The sequence below is a fragment of the Sciurus vulgaris genome (assembly GCF_902686455.1).
Source record: "Sciurus vulgaris genome assembly, chromosome: 5".
NCBI classification, from domain to species: domain Eukaryota; kingdom Metazoa; phylum Chordata; class Mammalia; order Rodentia; family Sciuridae; genus Sciurus; species Sciurus vulgaris.
In genome coordinates, this window is record NC_136465.1 from 78,715,127 (window position 1) to 78,737,036 (window position 21,910).

General features: G+C 37.1%; 1 protein-coding gene across 5 annotated transcripts in view; it reads right to left on the reverse strand.

The window, feature by feature from the left end:
* Positions 1-324: 324 nt before the first annotated feature.
* The window catches only part of STYK1 (serine/threonine/tyrosine kinase 1), a 47,515-nt gene continuing 25,929 nt past the window's right edge, over positions 325-21,910 (reverse strand). For 2 of the 5 annotated variants that reach the window (XM_079143011.1, XM_079143009.1), the window contains exons 2-10: positions 16,213-16,366; positions 15,642-15,776; positions 12,698-12,964; positions 11,812-11,993; positions 10,218-10,301; positions 6,906-7,114; positions 3,981-4,021; positions 3,251-3,347; positions 325-1,763 (exon numbers count right to left, since the gene is read on the reverse strand). In XM_079143011.1, the coding sequence (XP_078999137.1) occupies positions 1,559-1,763; positions 3,251-3,347; positions 3,981-4,021; positions 6,906-7,114; positions 10,218-10,301; positions 11,812-11,993; positions 12,698-12,964; positions 15,642-15,776; positions 16,213-16,276 (1,284 nt within the window). In that variant the 5' untranslated portion in view covers positions 16,277-16,366 and the 3' untranslated portion in view covers positions 325-1,558. Of the gene's footprint in view, positions 1,764-3,250; positions 3,348-3,980; positions 4,022-6,905; positions 7,115-10,217; positions 10,302-11,811; positions 11,994-12,697; positions 12,965-15,641; positions 15,777-16,212; positions 16,367-21,164; positions 21,810-21,910 lie in introns of those variants that run through there. The other 3 variants (XM_079143008.1, XM_079143007.1, XM_079143010.1) reach the window with 3 other exon arrangements.

Genomic DNA, 21,910 nt, shown 5'->3' on the forward strand with positions numbered 1-21,910 from the left:
TCATTGTGATATTTTCAATATACTGAATTAGTAGGGGATTACTATCATCACCCAAAAGCTCACATAAAAGTGATGACTTCTTAATTAGAAGTTCATTGGACTAGACAAAGGGGAAGTAAGGGAAGGGAGGAGGGATGGAAATAGAAAGACAGAATGAATCGGACATATCTTTCCTATCTGCATATATGAATACACAACCAATTTAACTCCACATCATGTACAACCACAATAATGGGATCGTAATTGGAACAAGTTAGATTTATTCTATGTATGTATACTATTTCAAAATATACTGTCATGCAAAGAAATATAAAAATAAAAAGAAAGGAAGCTAACATTTATTGAGCACATAGTATGTATCATATACTGTACAAATACTCATTAGTCTTCACCACAAACCAGTGAGATACCAATCTTTCCATTTTACACATAAAGAATTCTTTTTCTGTCTTTGTAGGTTGTCACTTGAATTTTTCTACTAACATGAATTTCTGTTTATTTGCTTCTACCTTCTCTATTTTAGAGAATTTGGTAGCTGTATACTAGAAAAACCTACTTCCACTCAATAAATACTAATTTAATGAAGTAAGATTCACAGTAAATCAATGGATGCTTGAAAATTATAAGTTAATCATCCTGTGTCAGATTGCATTCTTGTCTAGTCCTTGTTAATGGCCATCTGAGCTACTAAGACTTCTTGCTTGGTTTCCACATTTGTTATTACACACACACACACACACACACACACACACACACACACAACATTTTCATCATTCATCTCACTTCGATTTTCTAGGCTTGCTGTCCTTAGTCTTGTAGGGATGGAAAATAAACCTGATGAACAATACTTGTTGAATATTCTTAATCCTCCAGCTTCTTATCAAATGTAGTACCCAAACAGGGTTGACTTGACTCAAAATTAGATAAAAGGGGACTATCTTTCATATATCTATACCCAAGGAGAAATTCTGAAGCTTTCCTTCAAAGTTCTTCAACCTTGCATGTAAGGACCAGGACTGGAAAATTTTATGTCCCCCCTCAAGCTTCTCTTTGAAGGAGATTTTGGTCCACATCTATACTCTTGAGCAAATAAAATCTTAACTCTTCTCTTCAACTCCTTTATTAGATTTCTATTTCTTCATTCCATTCCAGTTTCTTTAAAACTTTGTAATAGTCTAGACAAAAATATTGTTAAGGAGTAAACTAGCCTGAGAAGGACTAGTCTATTTGTGCTATACCTCAACAAACACTGCAAATTTTTTTAAAACTGCAAACTTTCAAAACCTCCTTTGCATTGACACATCTACCACTTCTACCCAGGGTTTTTAGGATTGGGACAGAAAAATTAGACCGACAGTATTTCTCAGTTCAAGGGTATGTGGCATGGAGAGCAGCAACCAGCATAACTTCACATTTCTAGGGAAATATGTAGGGAAAGAGCCAGTATCTATGTCCTTTTTATCCTTTTGTGTCCCACTAGAAAGTCCATTCTGGGTTCTTGGAGGAATTGGTTCCAAGAGACTAGGATTGTATATAAATGTATCTCAGCTGGGAGTCTTCAAAGGATGCTGTAGCTGTAGGAAAGGCTTTCTACACGGATGCCAGCCACAGAAGCATATAGTTCAGGCACCACCAACTCTGGTACTTGTAGCACAGCCTTGTCATCAGCAGTTCTAGCAGCACCTTCTAAGCGAAAGCGCAGGTCTCTGGGTAAGGGACGACTGTCCTCATTCCAACGCCAACAGGACTTCATAATATTGTACCTGAGGGGGGATGAGAGAAACAGGCAAATGTATAAGAAACATATCTCCTCTCTCAAGAATTCTTAACACACACACACACATAAACAAACTCTGCTATTCTTTAATCTTCTTTGTCCTGTCTCATTCCCAGAGACTAATAATTCTTCTCTTCCTCTTTATATCAAGTCTGTTAATGTCCTCTTCTTATTGGGACTTCTTTTTTTTTTTTCTTTCCATGTTTTTTAATTGGTACATGGGACTTCTTTTATAATAGAAAAGACTGAAGATTTTTCAAACTACAGAGTATGATAGGGCAGTTTTTTTTCATTATGCATTGTTCATTGTATGTTGTAAACAATGCACACTAAAGACAGGGCTAGAACTAAACTTTTTTTTTTTTTACTCTGACATGGGCTGGAAGTTTTAATTATTCTACTGTATTGCTGCACACTTTATGTTGATCTTTTTGTTATTTCAGATATTCATCAAAATCTTATGTTTAAAGTAAGGTATTTTGTCAGTTATGTGGCTCCACCAGTATCAGGGACAAACTTTTATACACTGAAACCTACAGGAAATATTTGGCAGCAGTTTCATTATAGATACCCAGTTAGCCTTATTTACTGTTCATATGTGCATATACATGCATAAAGTTAAGATATTTACACTTTATAATCTGCTTAATATAGTAATTATTTATTATAGAGAAAAACAAGTACTAGAAATTTACCTTTCAGGGCTTAAAAATTTTACAAATAGTAATCTACTAGAAATTTTCACTAACATGTTATCACTGCTGTCTTTTTAACATAGTTTAACTTTTTCTTATGTTCCACAATAGTACCTTTTTGAACTTTATTAATCAAAATATTCTGCATGTAATTTTCAATTTTCTTATTCTACTCCTTCAGATTGGTTTGCCAGTGGTTCCTTTCTGTTGAGAATATTGAATCCTCCTCCTGCCTTTGTAATTTCTCCTATTGCCCCCCAACCCACCGTGTCTTTTTTGGGTTACTTCTATTATGCTGAGAGCTGAGAAAACAGCAGTAGTTTTAAAAGTTAAATAATGAAAAAGAGCCAGTATACTCTGAATGAAAAAGTCTAGTACAAGTGATTTTATGAGAGCTGTCTTTGAACTGAGGCTGGCAGAGGACTGACATTTAGACAAAGCAATACTGTACTTCCATTGCATTTGATCCCTATAATTCTATAGGGATCTTCCTACTTTAGGAGATCCCTATAGAATTAAACTAATTTTATCAAATTAGATTCCTAATATAGTTCTCATTTTGTGTATGATAATGTGAGTGTATACACACACATATATGACATATGTGCATAAATTATATATAAGCAAATGTGTTTTACTTCAAGGGTTTGGTCTAAGTCCATGCATTAGCACATAAGGACAACTAAGGATCATCTGAGTCACTTTGACAAGGGAGTGATTGATAGGGAGCAAAACGTATTTGTAATCAGAGAAAAGTAAACCTTCAAAATTCACTTACATGGTGTGTGTGCAGCTACTGGGTCTCTTCATGACTTTTCTTCTCTGAAGATACTGTAGAATGCTGGTAGGAGGAACTTCAGGATATGGTGGTGCCCCTGTCAATATGGAAAGAATTAGAGTAGCAAAAGAAATTTAGGGTCTTGTAAAATATGAACTTCGAATAACATTACTCTCCATCCACTTGAGCTAATTGTTAGCAAAAGAATAGAGAAACTATTAGATACAAGAGAATTGTCCCCTGCTGTTTAAGTAAGGATGTAGCATAATGAATTTAGGGAAAGGAGAATCTTGAGTCTTTAGGAAAGTAATAAAATAATGCAAAGTAAGAAACATGACCTTTCCTACACTCTGCACAACATGGGAAGGTGCTATAATTTCTTAATTCATTCAATTAATAAGTCTGAAGAAAACATGTTTACACAAGATCAATCTAGGAATTATTCTTTAGATGAGAAAAAAATTCCTTGGAATTAATATTGCTGGGTGGAAACAAAGAAAGGAAGAGAATAAAAGAAAGTTAAGAGAAGGGGAAGGGAAGGGAGGGAAGGAACAGAGTAAGGAGGGATCATAACTTTACCAGACTTCTCAGGAATCAGACTTGGAAGTCATGTCAACCCACTTCATCTTTGGGCCTGTTCTGAAACACTTTCTCAATAAAGAAATCAACCCCCAAATAAACATACTTTTATATTTGCAGCCAGACACACACTACTGGGGATCATCCTTACCTAGAGTTACCATCTCATAGAGCAGGATCCCAAAGGACCAGCTGTAAAAGAAACAAAACCATCTACTTAACTTCAATTTTTTCTTTCCTAGAGAACCCACTTAAATATAGAAGCCTTCAGTAACAGTACCATAAAGAAGGTAATAAAGGAGAATAAAGGGGTATCTGATAAAATAAGCAAAGTAATAATGCATTTCTGGCCAGGTGCAGTGGCTCATACCTGTAATCGCAGAGGTAGAATGATTGCACGTTCAAGGCCAGCCTGGGCAATTTAGCAAGACCTTGTCTCAAAATAAAAAACAGAAAGGCTGGGGATGTAGCTCAGTCATAGAGTGCCCTGGGTGCCACAGAAAAAGGAAGAAAGAGAAAGCATTTCTCTACAATTCCCTTAGATTCTAATTTCTTTGAGGACAGAATCTATATCTCTTCTATATTTAACAAGAAAAGATGTTTACTATTATTTGTATGTATGTGTGCATGCAATCACATAAATCTATTCACCCATAATTACTTCTGCATCTTTTTGATTCTTTCCACCCCTCTCTGATAAAATTTTAGTTTTTGTTCTTAGCACAAGCCCAAACAAGGTTATTACTTATCTACCATTTCTCAGTAAATCTAATTGCCCAAAACTAGAAAAAAATATTAGCAAGCCAAGCTTTATATATTTTTGGAATAGGTATTTGCCTAAGCAATATGATTCAAAAGTGTGTATAACACTATAATAAAAATCATTAAATGAGTAATATTTTATGACTAAGCTTATTACCAACAGGTAACTGTTGAAAAGTAGATATCAGTAAAACATCGATGGAAGTTTTTAACAAAATATTATATATATATTTTTTTGGCGGTGTTAGGGATTGAACCCAGAGCCTTGTACTTGCAAGGCAAGCACTCTACCAACTGAGCTATCTCCCCAGCCCTTAACTAATATCATATTAACTAATGTTCTAAATTTCCTCTGCCACTTATGACACTCCTGGTTAATAGGATACTCTACATTCCATCTCTGTGTTTCTTCAAGCACTTGAGTTATATGGTTAGCAAAAATAGTCAATTGTGATTCTTTACAATTCTGTTTACACCATTTGTACATATAACTGTAATTGTATATTATTATGTAAGCAAATAAATATTATAAAGGATTATTATATATAAATGTTGTCTCCCTGAAAAGTAAGTTGAATGCCTTGCTAAAAAAAAATTTAAAAATAAAAAAAAAAAAATAAAGTGTGGTGTTGAGAATAGGTTTGTGCAAAGTTGTGGTCAATGAGAAGCAATAACACCCCACTGTTGAATCCTGTCCCTGCCCTAACTTTGCAAGGGGGATTCCAGCTCAGGTACTTGTGACCTTCTGGCATTTACTGGAATTTGTCTTATCCAAATCCCTAATGAAAGGACTTGTACAACAGTCTGTCTGTGCCTTATGAAAGTATCTATGTAAGCCAGGTGCAGTGGTGTACTCCTATAATCCCAGCAATTTGGGAGGCTGAGGCAGGAGGATTACGAGTCCAAAGCCAGCCTCAGCAATTTAGTAAGGCTCTAAGCAACTTAGCAAGATCCTGTCTCTAAGTAACATATAAAAAAGGAGGATGTGGATCAGTGGTTAAGCACCCCTGGGTTCAACCCATCGTACCACACACATACAAAAAAAAAGTGTGTACTTTTTATCCTTTTTTAAAGTAACTTTTAAAAGTGGACAGGAGACTAGCAGACATGGTAGGATTCTAGAAACCTGTGACTGATCACTGAGACCCTTTTGCATTGTTCTTGATATTGAAATGATAGAGCATACATCCCATCCCCACTCACTTCCCACATCTGTGTACATACCTTTTGAAAAGTGTTTCTTATCTTACGGATTCAATATTGTGACTTCTCAATACAGTGTAATCTTTGGGAAACTGTAATAAAGGCTTTAAAACTTGGGGAGCAGGTTGGGAAGGGTTTGCCCTGATTTTTGTACGTTGATTGTTCTTATTTTTGTGTTTTTATGTTTTACATTAACATAATTTTCTTGTTTGAAAAACAAATACAGCCTGGTGTGATAGGTATGCCTGTAATCCCAGCACCTCAGGAGGCTGAGGCAGGAGTTCTTGAGTTCAAAGTCAGTTTCAGCAAAAGCAAGGTGTTAAGCAACTCAGTGAGGCCCTGTCTCTAATTAAAATACAAAATAGGGCCAGGGATGTGGCTCAGTGGTTGAGTGCCCCTGAGTTCAATCCCTGGTACCCTTTTGGGTAATCCTTTTGAAAAACGAAACAACTTTGGCTTGTTTAGGTTTCATAAAATTGTGTGGGTGAGAACAGTAGAAAATTTAAAAATAATAATAACCAGTGTACAAATTGTGCAAATGTATTCAAGTTTCTCACTGCACTTAGAACAATCCCAAATTGGAATTCAAAAGTTAGTCATTAGAGGTGCTATTTAGACAGGAAACACAACATATGACTTCATTTAGAAGCCCCATCCTCCCAAAATGCAGCTTTTCCCATCTTCAAATGATTGATAAATATACATCTATATATTTTAAGTTAAAATTAAGTATTTGTGGTATGAATATTTTTACTTTGGGGATTCTTTATTTAACTGGCCTTCTGGTTAAGTTGGTTTACACCCTCCAGGTAAAAGCAAAACTACTAGATTAAGTCCTCAGAACTGGTATAAATAATCTTTTCAATTTTTTTCTTTCCTAATGTAAACTTCTAATCTAATTCAGAAGGACTGCTTGAAAAAGCACTAAAAGGAGATTGCAAGCAGAGGCCAAACATGTACTCTGTACCATAACATTTTTTTCTTGAGTGTATGTCTAACTTCTAAGTATAGATCTCATTTGTAGACATAACTGACAATACACACAATAATAATCAGGGAGAATACCCAGGTTGTGAAGAGAAGAAATCCAAAGGGCAAGAACAAACCATACATGTCTCCTCTGATGCCAGCAGGTCTCAGGAGAAGCCGTTCAGGGGCAAGCCACTTGAGAGGGATGGTCCGAGCAGAGGAGATGGCCCCGAGGGCATGAACTTCATAAGCCAGGCCCAATCCACAGAGTTTAGCAGTCAGATCACTTTGGATCAGGATATTCCTGGCTGCCACATCCCCATGAAACAGATGCTTATCCTGCAGAAATTCCTGACAGCATAGGATCAAAGATAATCAGCTGTCTGAAGGTCACTGCTCAGCTTACAGATAAGAGAGACAGTTCTAGGAAGACTCAAAAAGTCAAGGGCACTTTCTACTCTAAACAAGTCTCCTTATAATGACATCACTTCCAAAGCAAGCTAATGGATCAGACAGACATTTTTACCTTATGTTTAAGATGACCAAACTGAGCTAATAATCAAAATGACATTAATGCTAGATTTATTTACTTATTTATTTTTGTAGTGCTAAGAATTAGACCCAGAGGCTCATGCATGCATGGTTAGTGGTGCTCTACCACTAAGCTACACCCCCATCCTTAATACAGGATTTCAAAAGTACTATCATAAAATTTGATACTTACCTTTTTACAAATTCCAAACTCCATCTGTAATAAAATGACTCCTTTTCTTTTATAGTATTCCAACATGTTTTATATGTATTCTTTATTATAGCAATTGCTCCTTTGTGCTGATATTTGACTTACATGTTTGCTTTCTTTTTTAGAGTATGGGTGCAAATGCCTCTATCTTTTTATTACTACTGTTCAACTGTTTCTGGCACATAAGAAATGTATGTTAAAACCCATGTCATATCAAATTCAAAACTTACTTTATATACTGTGGGAAACTGTCCTTATTTAGCAGAATCAGACTAGGTTGAGCCATGTGATGCAGAGGCCTGGCTTCTAGGAACTGCAGGAAAGTGTGTGGTGTGTGGAGTAGTTCCCTGTCTCCTTCTGGAATTTTCCCACTAAGAGAATGGCTCCCTTAACTCCACTCTATCCTGTTCATCAGAAGAAGCTCCTCCCAGTCCTTGCCCCCTTTTATCTGCATATTATAAATAAAGGAGAGTTGGGTGACTCGGTTGTTGTAAAGAGGCCAGAGCTGGTATGGCTGGACCCATTACACCCCACTCTCTCAGAAGTAGAGTATTGGCTCTCGAGTGTTTAGTGAGTAGATAAGTTTTTTGGGTAATAGATAGAAAAATCACCAACATCCTCCTCCGGCAGTTAACCCTTTCTTCCTCCACACAGAATGTGGCAGAGAGGACCCTGACAATATACATTATCTCAATTGATCGTCCCAACAGTTTTATAAGCTTCTATTTGGTTGATGACCAAACAGTCTGAGAGATAGTGATGTGTCCAAGGTTAGGTAGTGATAGTGCCGGGATTGAGTTCAACATCATCTGACTACCACTTTCTAGTAAATTCCACTGAAGATTAATTATCATCCACCAGTTAGATATTTGAAGAGGTAGTAGATTTCATGGAAAAATTTTATATTATCTTATTTTCTCCCTAACATAACTGGATGAACTGAGGTAGTAATATTTTGGATCTTAGGGAGTATCTTTTGGATAAATTTCAATGATTACACAAGGCCAAAAAGTTACTAAATGGTAGTGACCAGATCAAGGTATTCTAATTCATAGAAAATACAACAAAAACTCTACTAATAATTATATTTTTATTTAATAATCCATTTTATTTTGTATTCTACTAATAGTTCTTGAGTCAAGCTCCAAATTGAAATTGCCTAAAAACTTTTTTAAAACAGGATTTTCACCCTGAATTCACTAAACCATAATCTAGGAAGAGACACTTGGTAACCTATATTATACAGAAGTATCAAAATGATTCTAGTGCAGACCTCAAAGCATTTGAGACCCACAGCGACTAATGGCTTAGATTTGCTAGGCTATTTCTCTTCCGGCACAAATATATCCAAGGTTGATGGAGAAACTGAGAAGCTGTGTGTGACTAAAGAGATAGAGATTGCAAGTTATGATTGCTAACCAAGGACAGTATAAAAATTTAAAAGATTGAACTGTAATTTCCAGTTGTTGATGAAGAAGGAAACAGTTGACTACTAGTTTTCTCTCATGAGGTTTTAGAACAAAGAAATTATATGGTAATGAGAAGAATTAAGGAAAGTATTGACTTTGAGATTGTTAAAAATAACAACAAATTGTGTGGTATTGCCTGTTGTAGGTAACACAGGGCCCTGATGAATGCATCAGTTTCATCAATTTAGCCCTATTTGGACCCTCAGCAATTAAGGTTCAGAAGCAAGGTAGGCTGTAATCTGACATCCTAACTTTACCAAGAGATCATACCAGCTAAGCACTCCAAATGCTGCAGGTAATATTCATCCATATGATGTGTGCTCCTACCCCTTATCCCATGGGAGCTTCAGATACGATTGCTCTTTTCTCACTTCACTACTTTTTTTTTTTTTTTTACTTTTTCCTGATTCTGCTTATATCACTGGTATACTTCACACATTAGGGTGTCCAAATACATCAAAGACTTAAAAAGAATAGCTTCACAGAGCCTTGATTTTTTTCTAACAAATGCTAATTTTAAACACAATTATCTGAGTGATTTCATAGAGTCATCTAACTCTCCTGAGTGATTGATTCTAGTAAAGGTAAATATTTTCTTTTAAACTCAGAGTTCTATAACCTCTTCATTTAGGTTGTTTTAAAATAAAAGAGTGATTCTACTGTCTCCCTTCACATTCTTCCTCTTTCACTTGTTTCTTATTCTTTTTTAAGTATGTGCACTCCCTATCACATTCATTATCAAATCATGTCTCCAGCCAAAAATGTTCCAAACCAGTTTGTCTTGTTTTCCAGATACAAATTTGTATTCTAGTTCTGTGGCCTTTCATCCATTCCGTTTCTCTTCCCATATCTTCTCCCAACTTGCTTCCCAAATTTCCCCTTTCCCATCAGTTCTTAAAAGAATACATGGATAAATAAGAGTATAAAGTAAATGGGCATATAGCTCTTGGTACTGGTTTTTGAAATTTTAAGATTTAGTAAACTTAAAATTCTTCCTGTTCCTTCCAGAAATTCTAAATTGATCACCTTCTTCCTGGAAATACTAATCCTGTAGTAGATTATCTAAATAATTTCATAGAGAAGGGACTAAAAGTAATTATGAGTGTATGACTATCTTCCCCCTAATCTCTTTCTAATTTAAAATATATGCCCCATCTGGGAATCTGAACATGGGAACAATGGCACCAAATATTAGGCTAATAAAAAAATCCCCACCCTCTGTTTTTATTTTTCCTGGTCTTACCAGAGCCAAAAGGACCTGCTTTCCAATGTGATAGACTTGTTTTTCTGTGAGATCATAAAGAAGACCATCCATGGTCATCACATCCTGAAGAGATAGAGAAAAAACATTATTTCAAAGTGGCATTAATGTGTTTGATTTTTTTAAGTACAATAAATATACTCTGAAATGTAGATATATGAAAGCTACAGAAAACACAAAAACAAAGGGATGGAGAGTCTGATATGAGATATTTTCTGATAGGCAGAAAAGTATAATGATTCATCGGACTGGAAGCATAATGAAGAATAGAGATGAACAGCGGGTATGAATGACAAGCACATATAAGATTATCCACTGAATAAAGCAATAATTTTTCTGGAGTACTATATCTATGTTCATGTGATTAACAACACATTACCTCAATGCATTTTGGTTTTTATAGAAGACCTGTAAAGCCCCAGTTTCCTTGGAATACAGAGTGAGCAAAATAAACATAGTTGCTACTTTTGTCACTTATTTTGTATAGCTGTGTGAATTAGAAACAAATAATCATAAGTAAATAGTTATAGATGTTTAAGTGCCATGAAGGAACTGCACAGAGTGTTAAGAGAGTATCTGAGCATGGGATGAAGAGAACTGATTCAGTTGGAGAGGAGGAAACAGATTCTGATGAGATGTGAAGAATAAATGGATATTAAATGCAAAGAAGAGAAGAAGTTTGGTGTAAAAAGAAAAATATATGAGAAGGACATTAGAAACCCTTTTTCATATACATTTGGTTGTACAATATGATCAGCACATTGTAAAGGTTTAATAATATTGAACTTACATGTTAGCAAGTGAGGAACTAGGGAAGCAGTGGCGCTTCAGAAAAAGGACTATATAGAGAACTAGGAAATTGTAAGGAAGAGGAATGCCATGTAAGTCTGGAAAATTATGAATATTTTATGTTTTTATTTAATATGAGTTTGAAGTACAAACGCTTACAACTTGAATTCTTTCCCTCTCAGTCCTGAAACACCAACATGATGTTACAGAAAATATACTTAAATAATAACAACAGATTTGTAATCATAGCAACAATAATTATTATATAATTATCATTATAACAGCATTTGAGTGCTTATTAAGTGCCAATTACTGCTATGTTTTTACATGCCTGTCTTTGACTTTTTGTAATAATTTATTATTATTCTTATTTTACAGATTTAGAAACTCAGATTCAGAGACATAACTTCCCAAAAGTTATGAGCTAGTAAGTGGGACCAAGAGTCCCTACTGTAAACTTACAGTGCTCAATATTATAGCCATTAACCAGATGTGTCTGTTTAAACTTATACTAGTCGAAATTAAATAAAATTTAAAACTCAGTTTCTCAGTCATACCCACTATATTTCAAGTGTTCAATAATCACATGTGACTGGGGGCTACCAGTGGACACAGCAAATATGGAATACTTCAATTATTGCAAAAAGTTCTCTTGGACACTGACATTCAGTTATGGTTATGTTATTATATTGTCCCATATTTTGTCATTTGTTACATTAATTGATATGTGAACAGCTAATCAACCAGTTCAAACTTGGCCTCCTAACACCTCTACTCTATTGCTCACCCGGCGACAGGTCCAGAGAAAGCTGAGCAGGTCCCCCTGGGCCACATCCTCTAACACCATATAGAGTGGCAATCTTTCTGTGCAGCAGCCTTCCAGTTGTACCAGGTTCTTGTGTTTCCCCAGGTACTGAAAGAATTGGATTCGTCCTACAAAATCCTGCACCTCGTGGAGCCCAGCAGGTTCTGCAGAGGATAGAAGAGCCAGGGCAGTGAGCAGTAAGAGCAAAACAGATGAAATAGGAGACAAGGAGCAAGAAACAACTTCAGATGGTGATTCTCAAGACCCCTCAGGGGAGTAAGTGCAGACAAAAAGTAAATATAGATGACCAATTAGAAGAGAATAATGCTCAGTGTCACTGACACTTTATCAAAGATATCATAGAATCATATATCTTAGAAATGGATAGGCTTTCATCTTCCTAAATAGGCAAATTTCTGCTCTTATTGAAACACTTGAACTGTCTGGGCCTTTTGTTAATATTCTTGTTTATTCTTTCCATTTTCTATTATTATATACTCACTATTACTGGTCCATATCATGAGTATTAGCAAAAGAGAGAGGGAGAAATACATTATCAGGAAAGGATATCAAACAGGAAAGAAAATTTTAAAAAACAACCTCAGAATCCTATCCAAGAAACATCTAATATGGAAAAGTCTGTTCTAACAACCTCAGTGGGTAAAGATGAGCTAGGGATACAAAGACCCCCAAGAATATCATTTCTGTCTCAAGCTTCCACTCTCAATTGCTGCCTTCTTTACATAGTTGTGATCACAATATTTGTTGATAAATATCTTAATGTTTGCTAAGCTGTTGATATTTATTGTTAGGGGTTCACAATGGAAAAGTAAAAAGTGAAGGGAAGTCTTAACATTTCTCCATTTACCTTTTAAAGTCTTGAGGACAATATTTTTGGGCTTAGCAGCATCCCCAGTACACATCTTGGCTCGGTAGATGATCCCATAACTGCCATTATGGATCTGCTCCAAAACTTCTGAGAGTTGTTCCCGGGGCACCTGTAGCTTAGCCAGGGCAGGTGTGGTAGCTCGCAGAAAACTTTCCACTGATGTCTCCTTAAGTGGCACAAGCACTTTTCCTCCATGTCCTGTTGCTTCCCAGCTTGGACTCCTAGATGGAGGCACAGCAGCACTGCCTAGAATAAAGAGATGATATCAACCTCCGGTTCCTTGTTCTGAGAACTCCAGAAAAGCACAGCCTAGAATGAACTAGTCAAGAAGTTCTTTTAGCAGTTTTCTCTCTGGTCAATGTAGGGATATCTTCCAACACCTCTGTATTAATGAGTAACAACACCACGTTTGTTGAACCTTTATAATAATCCCCTTTACTTCTAGGAAAACTTAAGATGTACCCTTGGAAAGTAGTCATGACATTTTCTTCCTGTCTTTCTCAGGACTATAATTCAGTTCAGGAGACAAGGGAGTCAAAAATCACAGATACTTAAAGGCAGTGGTAACTGGCAATGGAGACTATCATTTAAGTCAGTCAGGTGGTTTCCATATTTGGAATAAATGTATAGATAACTACTTTACCATAGCTGTGGCTTTTGCTTCCTTCCTCAAGTTATCTTAAAAGTCAGATTATTCCATATTTCCTTGAGTATTGGTTTAAAAAGCCTTCTGATACTTTCTCCCTTAGATGGCATGAACTTTCTTCCATTTGGAAAAGTAAGGTTCATTGTTTTCATTAAATTTCTCATCACTCATTAACTCATCCATTTATTCAACAAATATCACCAGTCATATACAAGATATTTTTCTAGATGTTGGGAATAAGTGAAATTCTGATTCAACTGAAGATTACTTTCTAGTGATCAGGTAGATAATAATGAGTCAACAAATATTATAGAGAAAATGATGAAAGAAGAAACATCAGTGGATGCTATTTTATCTACAAAGATCAAGAAAGGTCTTTCTGATACAATGACATTTCAGAAAGATATGGAAGCGATTAGGGAGCAAACCACACTGATGTCAGAAAAAATACTGTAGCAAAGGGAACAAGATGTGCAAAGACACAGAGAAAAGACCATACTTAATGTATTTGAGGAATAGCAAGGAACCTGGTGCAGCACAGCCAAGTAGGATCATTGGAGAGTTGTAGGACATAAGGCAAGAGAGACTCAGACTATTTAAGACCATAGGAAGAGTTTTGACTTTTTTCTTTCTGAGCAAGATAGAAAGCTATTGAGGTATCTCAAGGAGAGAATTGACAGACTGATGAATGCCTTAAAAGAATCATTCTGATTTCTCTGAGGAGACAGGGGCAGGGCCAAAAGTAGGTAAAGCAGTTAGGAGTATCTTACTACAGTCTATGAGAGATGAGATTGGCTTGGGTTAACTTTAAAGATAGATTGAGAGAGTATTTGCATATGGGTTGGATATGTGATAGAAAGAGGGAGTCATGGATACCTACAAGGTTTTAGATGAAATTATAGACAGCTGGACTTGCCATTTACTAAGCTATGGAGGATGGCTGGAAGAGGACACATGTAAGGTAACTTCAAGACCTTGGTTTTGGACATATTTCATACAAGATGTGCATTATATTGAAACTTCAAAGTAGTTGATTTAATGTAAGAATATGGAGTTCTGGGAATCATAATCAAAATAGAAAAAATATTTGAATATATAAGAATGAAAATGATATCATTTGGAAATTTACTTTAATTTTTTTTCCTGAAAAAGTGTTTTAAGAAAGAGGAAGTATGAATGTGTTTCAAATGCTTTTGACAGATCAAGTAAGATGAACTTGTCAAATTAGCTATCATTAATGAGCTTGGAAAGAGTTGTTTTGGATAATGATAGATATAACAAAAAGCCTTGTTTTGTGGGTTACAAAGAGACTGTGAAGAATGTAATCCCAGAGGCTCAGGAGGCTAAGGCAAGAGGATTGTGAGTTCAAAGCCAGCCTCAGATGGAAAGGACAGTAGACTGAGACAGACATTATTACCTTATATACATGTATGAAAAAAAATTTAAATAAAAAAAAGCCAGCTTCAGCAAAAGTGAGGAACTAAGCAATTCAGTGAGATCCTGTCTCTAAATAAAATACAAAATAGGGCTGAGGATGTGGCTCAGTGGTTGAGTGCCCCTGAGTTCAATCTTTGGTACCCCCACCCAAAAAAAGAGAATGTGACAAGTAGAAGTGGTGAGTTTATACAACTCCTTTGAGACGTTTTCAATAAAAATGAACTTATAAAACAATTGACATAAAATTTGGAGGAGGACTAAGGATCAGTCACTGTAGAGTTTTATATCACTGTCAGGAAATTTTCTCCTCTTTACTCTTAGCTTCCTGTATGAACTTATTCTTTTCTTGCATGCTCAATGGTAGTCTGGAACAACCTGGAAGCCTTTCCCACCCAGCACTTCAATTACTAGAAGGAAAGCCGTCCTTTTTCATTATATATTTTGGAGGCAAAGAGTAGGGATAAAATGGATCATAAGAGTAGAATATTATCCTTCAAGGATGTTAATAAAGCCCTGAGCTTTATCTTTTAGACTTTCTTCCTTAATTTTTAGACATTCACATAGTCAAATGTTGGATAGTGCAGTAGGACAAAGAGAACAGAAACAGGTCTCATGAAGCCTCTCTTGCCACTTCACTTTCTGTCAACAGGCACCTGTGGAGTTCCAACTCCTGACTTCCTAGAGAAGAGGTTGCCCCTCTCCACTCCAAATAGGCAGCCCTTGTCTCTGCCATTGAAGGTACCTAGATTCCTGGACTTGAATCTGTTGAAATGAGGCTCACATTTTTCCTAATATCCATCTTCCCTGTGCCCCTGCTTATCCCCAAAGATTGAGTTTTACCTTGAAGTCCAGGACGCTGCTGTTGGGATCTTTGTTCTCTCATAAAAAGCCACAAGATGACTGCAAGAAGGATGAGAAAGAGGCCAACCAGGAGAGTCGGGACAACGATCACTTCATACTGCTGCTCCTGGACAACTGGACAGGCAATTAACAGGAAGGTAAAAAGATTAAGAAGGCTGACCTGATGCCACACAACTTTCCTTACCCCCTCAGCCCATCATCGGTGAAATTGTTGGCTTTTCTGCCTTTCCCTGCAGTGACATTTAATGTATATAATAATGGGAGCAATTCTAATCAGAAACCCCAGTGTTCCTGTTTCTTAACCCATAAGTGTGTACTATGCTTTTTCTCAGCATTTTTTCCTGCCGAGATAGAGGATGCCACATCTGAATCTCTGACTAGCACTGTCCCTGCCCTACCCTGGAAAGACAATGACATCTCTCCCCATTCTTTAATACCACTATATTCATTTCTACTAGAAATCAAATCATCTTCCTTGTAGAATCTATTTGGACCTTAGTCTCCATAATCCTAAAATCAAAGGACGGGCATTTGTGGCATCTGAACTTACCACACAATTTGTCACTGAGACTGCATTCCAGTAGCACCCGTGCCATGCCCCTCTTCTCGCCCATTGCTACAGGGCTGCTACTTCTCTGCTAGACCCACAGAAAATGCCCAGAGCACAACGACATCTGTGAGTAATTTCCAAAGACTGAATGATTCTGAGGAGAAAAAAATGAAGCACACATAGGAATTTTAAATGTTTCTATGGATCACTAATTAAGTACATATCTACCTCTCTGAGCCATCCACTTATATCAGTTCATCTGCCTGATACTCAGACTGGGAAGAATCCTTTATTTCCCCCTCTGGCATTTTCTCTGTTATACAGCTTTACAGCCCTAATCTAATCTTATTATTCTATCCCATTATTACCGAAATTATTGTAAAGGCTCCCTTCCCACCAAACACTTCTACTATGCTCAAGTACAGATTCATAGCACCTGTCTGAACAACTGTTTCTCATGGGTTATGTAGGCAAAATCGACATCGCCTAAGTCTTTAAGCATGTCATGTTTTCTTTAGCTTTTCATCACATTTTGCTTTCAGTGTAAGAGTAGAATTTATTCAACTGCAAATAGAAATAACTTCCACAAGGCCAGAGGGGACCCAATAGGGGTTGCCCTGTGCATCACATTTTTAAACAAAAAATTTTATTTTTATATAAAATTAATTCAGGTAATGAATAAACAGGGTCAGATGTCAGGAGAGATGAGTTATGTGTTTGCTTTCTTTCTCTTAAACATCTGCACCCTCACAATCAATAAAAATAAGCCTTAAAGGTGAGAAGAAAGGTTACTGAGAGAGTTTCCACAGTTAATGGGACCTTAATAGAAGGAAAGGAACCAGCAAAAGCACAAGCAGTGCCTGGAGAGGGAAGAGCAAAGGAGAGAAAGTCTTAAAATTAAACATTAGCTCAGTAGGGTGAATTCAGAAGCTAATTGAAAATTTCTCACTGCCATTGTCATTTTTATTTTCTTTTCCTCTTGCTTCCTTTTCAGGATATTATCAGATGTAATTATTTCCATTCAGGGAGCAGCCAGTTTAGCAAGTTTGGCTCTCAGGGGAGTAGGTGCTATGAGCATAACCTCTCTACCATGGTACAAATGGAAAAAAAGGGTCAGTCAGAAGCCAACTCAGACCTGTGAGCTCTGCCCAGAAACCAAACTACACACCCACTAATATACACTGAAGGAAGTAATTTGAAGCCCTGTGAGCACAGTACCCCACTCTGGACTGCTCATGGTTGTACCCCACAGAACTATAGGTGCCTAGCCAAACACACCTTCCTCCAGTGACTCAAACCCATGCTTATTCCCTCACGCCTGGATATCACAATTAATACAGAGCACCCACCTTTAGGTGCAGTATGGCCTTCTACTGCACTTCCTGGACCCGGTTCTCAACATCACCTTTATTTGCTATAGGGAGTTTAAAGAAGCTAGGCTTGTTAACACCTAGCAGCCCAGTGAAAATGGGTGCTTGAGCAAGGAGATAAATGTTCAGGGTGATGAGGTACATTCTGTGATGTTGCTTTCCAGATATTTGTACAACAAGTTCTTCCTAATGCAGTTTGGGTAAAGGAATGTAGAATATACCAAAGAAATCCAGAATTTTTAAAATAAGCACACCAGACATACACACTGACCACAAAAGCCTATATGGGAAACTCACCACACAGAGCCCACCAAGGTCATAGATCACAAGATGCTCACATTCACCACCACCTTTCTCTCTGTAATTCCTGTTCAGGTACCACATGGCCTTGTCTGCCTGCTCAGTGTCAAGCTGAGAAAAGGTATGCCTTTATGCCAAAATTTATGCGACATTTCCCATGGGCCAGAATCTAGCCCATCTGGGGCTAGAGATGCAATTCAGTAGTAGAGTACTTTCTTAGCATGTGTAATTCTCTAGGTTCAACCCCCCACCACTGGGAAGAAAAGGAAGGAAGGAAGCAGGGAAGGAGAGTAAGAAAGAGGGAAGGAAGGAGAAAGGGAAAAGAAGAAAGACAATAGGAGACTAATACATCTAATTATTAAAAGAAAAGAATGTAATGCTTCTAGCCAACACTTCTGTACAATCTGATACTCTATTCCCCTTAATTATATCTAGACAATTTCCCAAAACTGTATGTTGTAGAAAAGTATGTATGTTGGCTACTTCTCTTAGCTGAACTATAAAATACTTAAGTATATGAAGCATTATCCCACAGTTAGTGTAATGTATAATAAAATTCAGGGTATTGGAATCAAGGGTCTAGGTAAGTTGTGAAATTGTTTATTCTGATAATCATTTGAACATTGCAAAATATGTATATAGCTTGTGGATAGTTTACATTCACCTCTATCTACAGTGCCAAATCTAACTAAAACAATATTATTGCCCTGCTTGTGCCCCATTTATTCCTTAGCTTTTTTCTTCCTAGTTGCTTCAGGTTTCTCTTAGCATTTTCTCTTAGGTTTATCTCCCCTCTTGAACTAAGAATTCAATAAGGAAGGAGATACAAATAGGAAGAGAATGAGAGTGAAATGGGGAATGAAAGCCACCTGAAATATTTGAAAGGCTATAGTCTGGAGTCCATAGATGTTAACGATTTCAACTAGAATGGAACTAAATATTAATATTAGCTCTCCAGACTTTTACACATGTTCACAATACAAGCATAATGCCACACTGCATTTCTGTTCTGTTTTAATGCACGCAAAGAGTTCTTCTCTCTGTGACAGTAACAGGACCCTTACTAGAGACATTTCTGTTCAGTTAGCACAATATCATTTCCCAGACACCAATTTTCCTGTGAGTTTCCAGATGAAACTTATGTTTCCCAAATACATCTACATATCTCACTTTAAAAATCAAATTCATTCTCCTGAACTCTGCTGTGAAAAATTCCCTGACTGACCTCAGAATGACATCTGGCCCTGTTCTCATAAAAGGTGATTCAAACTGTTCTGCCAGCCTCACCCCAGTCTCACCACCTGCTTGTCAACTCAAGTAGATCTGCCAACCATGATCTCTCTAGACAGACAAGCAACCCACACTCCCAGGTGGATGCCACACTGGGTTCAGGGGGCTATTAATGGTTATGGGATCTGGGGCAGAGGACTGCAGACTCAGAGAGTGAGGAGGGTAAAACATGGTAGCCCCCTGTCAGCCTTCTTGCAAAACCATTCAACCTTTTCTTCTCCTCTCCATTTCATCCTTATCCTTGAGCCACCTAGTATTGTTGACTGGAGATACAGAACTCAGATCTAGAGCACTCTAGGATTATTTATCTACAATATCCTACAAAAGCAAGATTGAGAAGAACTCAGATCTAGAGCATTCCAGAATTACTTATCTCCAACATCCTATAAAACAAGTTGTACTTCCACTGTTTTTGGATCTTACATGCATATATTGAGCATTTGCACTGTGACAGGTATTATGTTGAAAAATATCATGCATAGGATACAAGGTAGAAACCGAGGGATTTGATTATGTGTGATTAAGTTATGGATTAGCCAATGAGAAAAATTAATAAAGGCAAATGAGTGGCAGAGCAAGCATACTCAGGTCCAGGTCTTTTATTTACAAACTCAATGTTCCTTAAACTACTCTTATACATATGTATTGTCATTCAAATGAACAAAACCAACAATGTCAAGAAAGAATTACATCAGAATCCATAAGAATCATGAAAACCAAATTTTATCAACAAATACACCATAATTTAGAAAGAACACATGAATAAAATCTTCCTGTATGTGTGTTCTTTAAAGTTCTTATAGGACACAGATGATAACTGCATATCTGTCTTAAAGGCATATTTCTTTAAAAAAAAAAAAAAAAAAGGAGAATCAGAATTTTTTTCAGTACTCATAAAAATATGGAATCTTGGATTGTTTTCTTCATTCATTTTCCTGGGTCTGACCCTCATTCCTATTTCTATCTTCTGCTTTTTTAGTGGAAAAAAAAAATTCCCAGCAGGACTGGCACTCTTTCACTATAAGCAAAAAAAAAAAAAAAAAAAAAAAAATCAGGAATGGCCCTAAAATCCCAAGGGACACGGGATTCTTGACTCCATCCCTTAGTGCCCTGTGCTTCACCTTTCTACTGAAACAAACCTGTGAGGAGACAAAGAGTGAATGGAATGGTCACTGAAGAGGTGATCCTTCTAAATCCAGACAAGCAGATTTGTATAGATAACCTGCATTATGCCTGAGGTGTCTTCCAGTGTGAAAGAGATGGAGAGGAGAGAAGGTTACCTTATTCTCCAGCTCTGCTCAGGCATTGAGAGATGGTGATTGTTCCTGATCTTCACCCTCTCTCACCTTCCTAGATATCCAGGCCTTGAAATGAACTTTGAAATCCTAAGAGAAGGGGTTCAGCAGTGGTGCCAAAGATTTCTAAACCTGTTTAAATTGAGGTCTTTTGACAATAAGTCTGAATGTTACTAACATTTCTTGCTCCTTCTTTTCTTCTCTCTACAGGAATTTCTGAACCCCATGTGATACGCAGATGAGATAAGGAAACCTAATTTGTGTCCTGGCACCTCGCAAAAGTTCACTTGGTAGAGAAGCAAAGTAATAACAAAGCAGACAGGCTACATAACATCTAGGTAGAATGAGACCAGTGCTCACAGATGCCACAAACAGTGTCAGAATTTAAATATAAAGACATAGATGAATGCATTTCATTCCCTCAGAGGTGTTACAAAAGGTTATTTTTACTCAAAAGTTTATTTTTATTATAATCATCATTCCATTTTTTGTTTCCTACCACTTTTAAACCTCAAAAGCTCATAAATGCTAAATCTTAAATTAGGTATTCTCATGCCAATTATTTTCTTTTCCTGTGAAAACAATTTTCCCATGTTCCCAATTTTCTCAACCCAAAATAAGAGCCTCCAAAAAGGGAAAAACCTAGAACACACAATCATTGCCTGCCCTAAACACAATCCCTCCCTCCTTCTCTCACCTTTTTCCTACCTGATAAACACACTGCACATGCTGCCTAGGGCTTCTTTTAAACACCTTTTCCTTGCTGCTGTGAATTGAATCATATTTCCAAGGATTGGCTCCCCACTTTGGGATTCATTCTGGTAGTTTCCGTCTAAGGGGGCATTTCTGGTTCTTTAAAAATTTCTTGGTGGTTTTCCCCATAAGTGAGGAGAGCTATCTTGTTTTCTGGCCACTCTTCCAGTCTGTTCTAGCACACTTCCTTCCTGCAGAGAAGAAGTCTCAAGCTGAGGGCAGGAGGACAGTCTACAAAAGATTGTAAAACCACATATGCATGCGCGTGCGCGTACACACACACACACACACACACACACACACACACACTTTCTTCTTCTCTTGTAAATAAGTCCCAGACCAAAAAGGCAGAGACAGAAGGACAGGAGATTTCACAATCAGAAAATCAACTCAGCTGCCCTTTACGTCAGTGTTGTTTCATATAAGGTGTGTCCCAGTAAAGGTTCTATATATAGAATATAATCCCAGGTAAACAATAACAAATGCCTGGCCAGATGATAAGGACACCTCTGTGAACACATACCACCTCATGCAACACAGTCAGGAGCCAGAGTTCCCCCTCTTTGGGGAACTGTTTGAGACAGGTGATTCTGGGTGAACAGTCGAGAAGCTAGGGGAGGTGGGACCAGCACTAACTTGGTGCTGTGATAACAAAGTGTTTGAAGTTCTAGGTCTGGTTTGGTAGGTGAT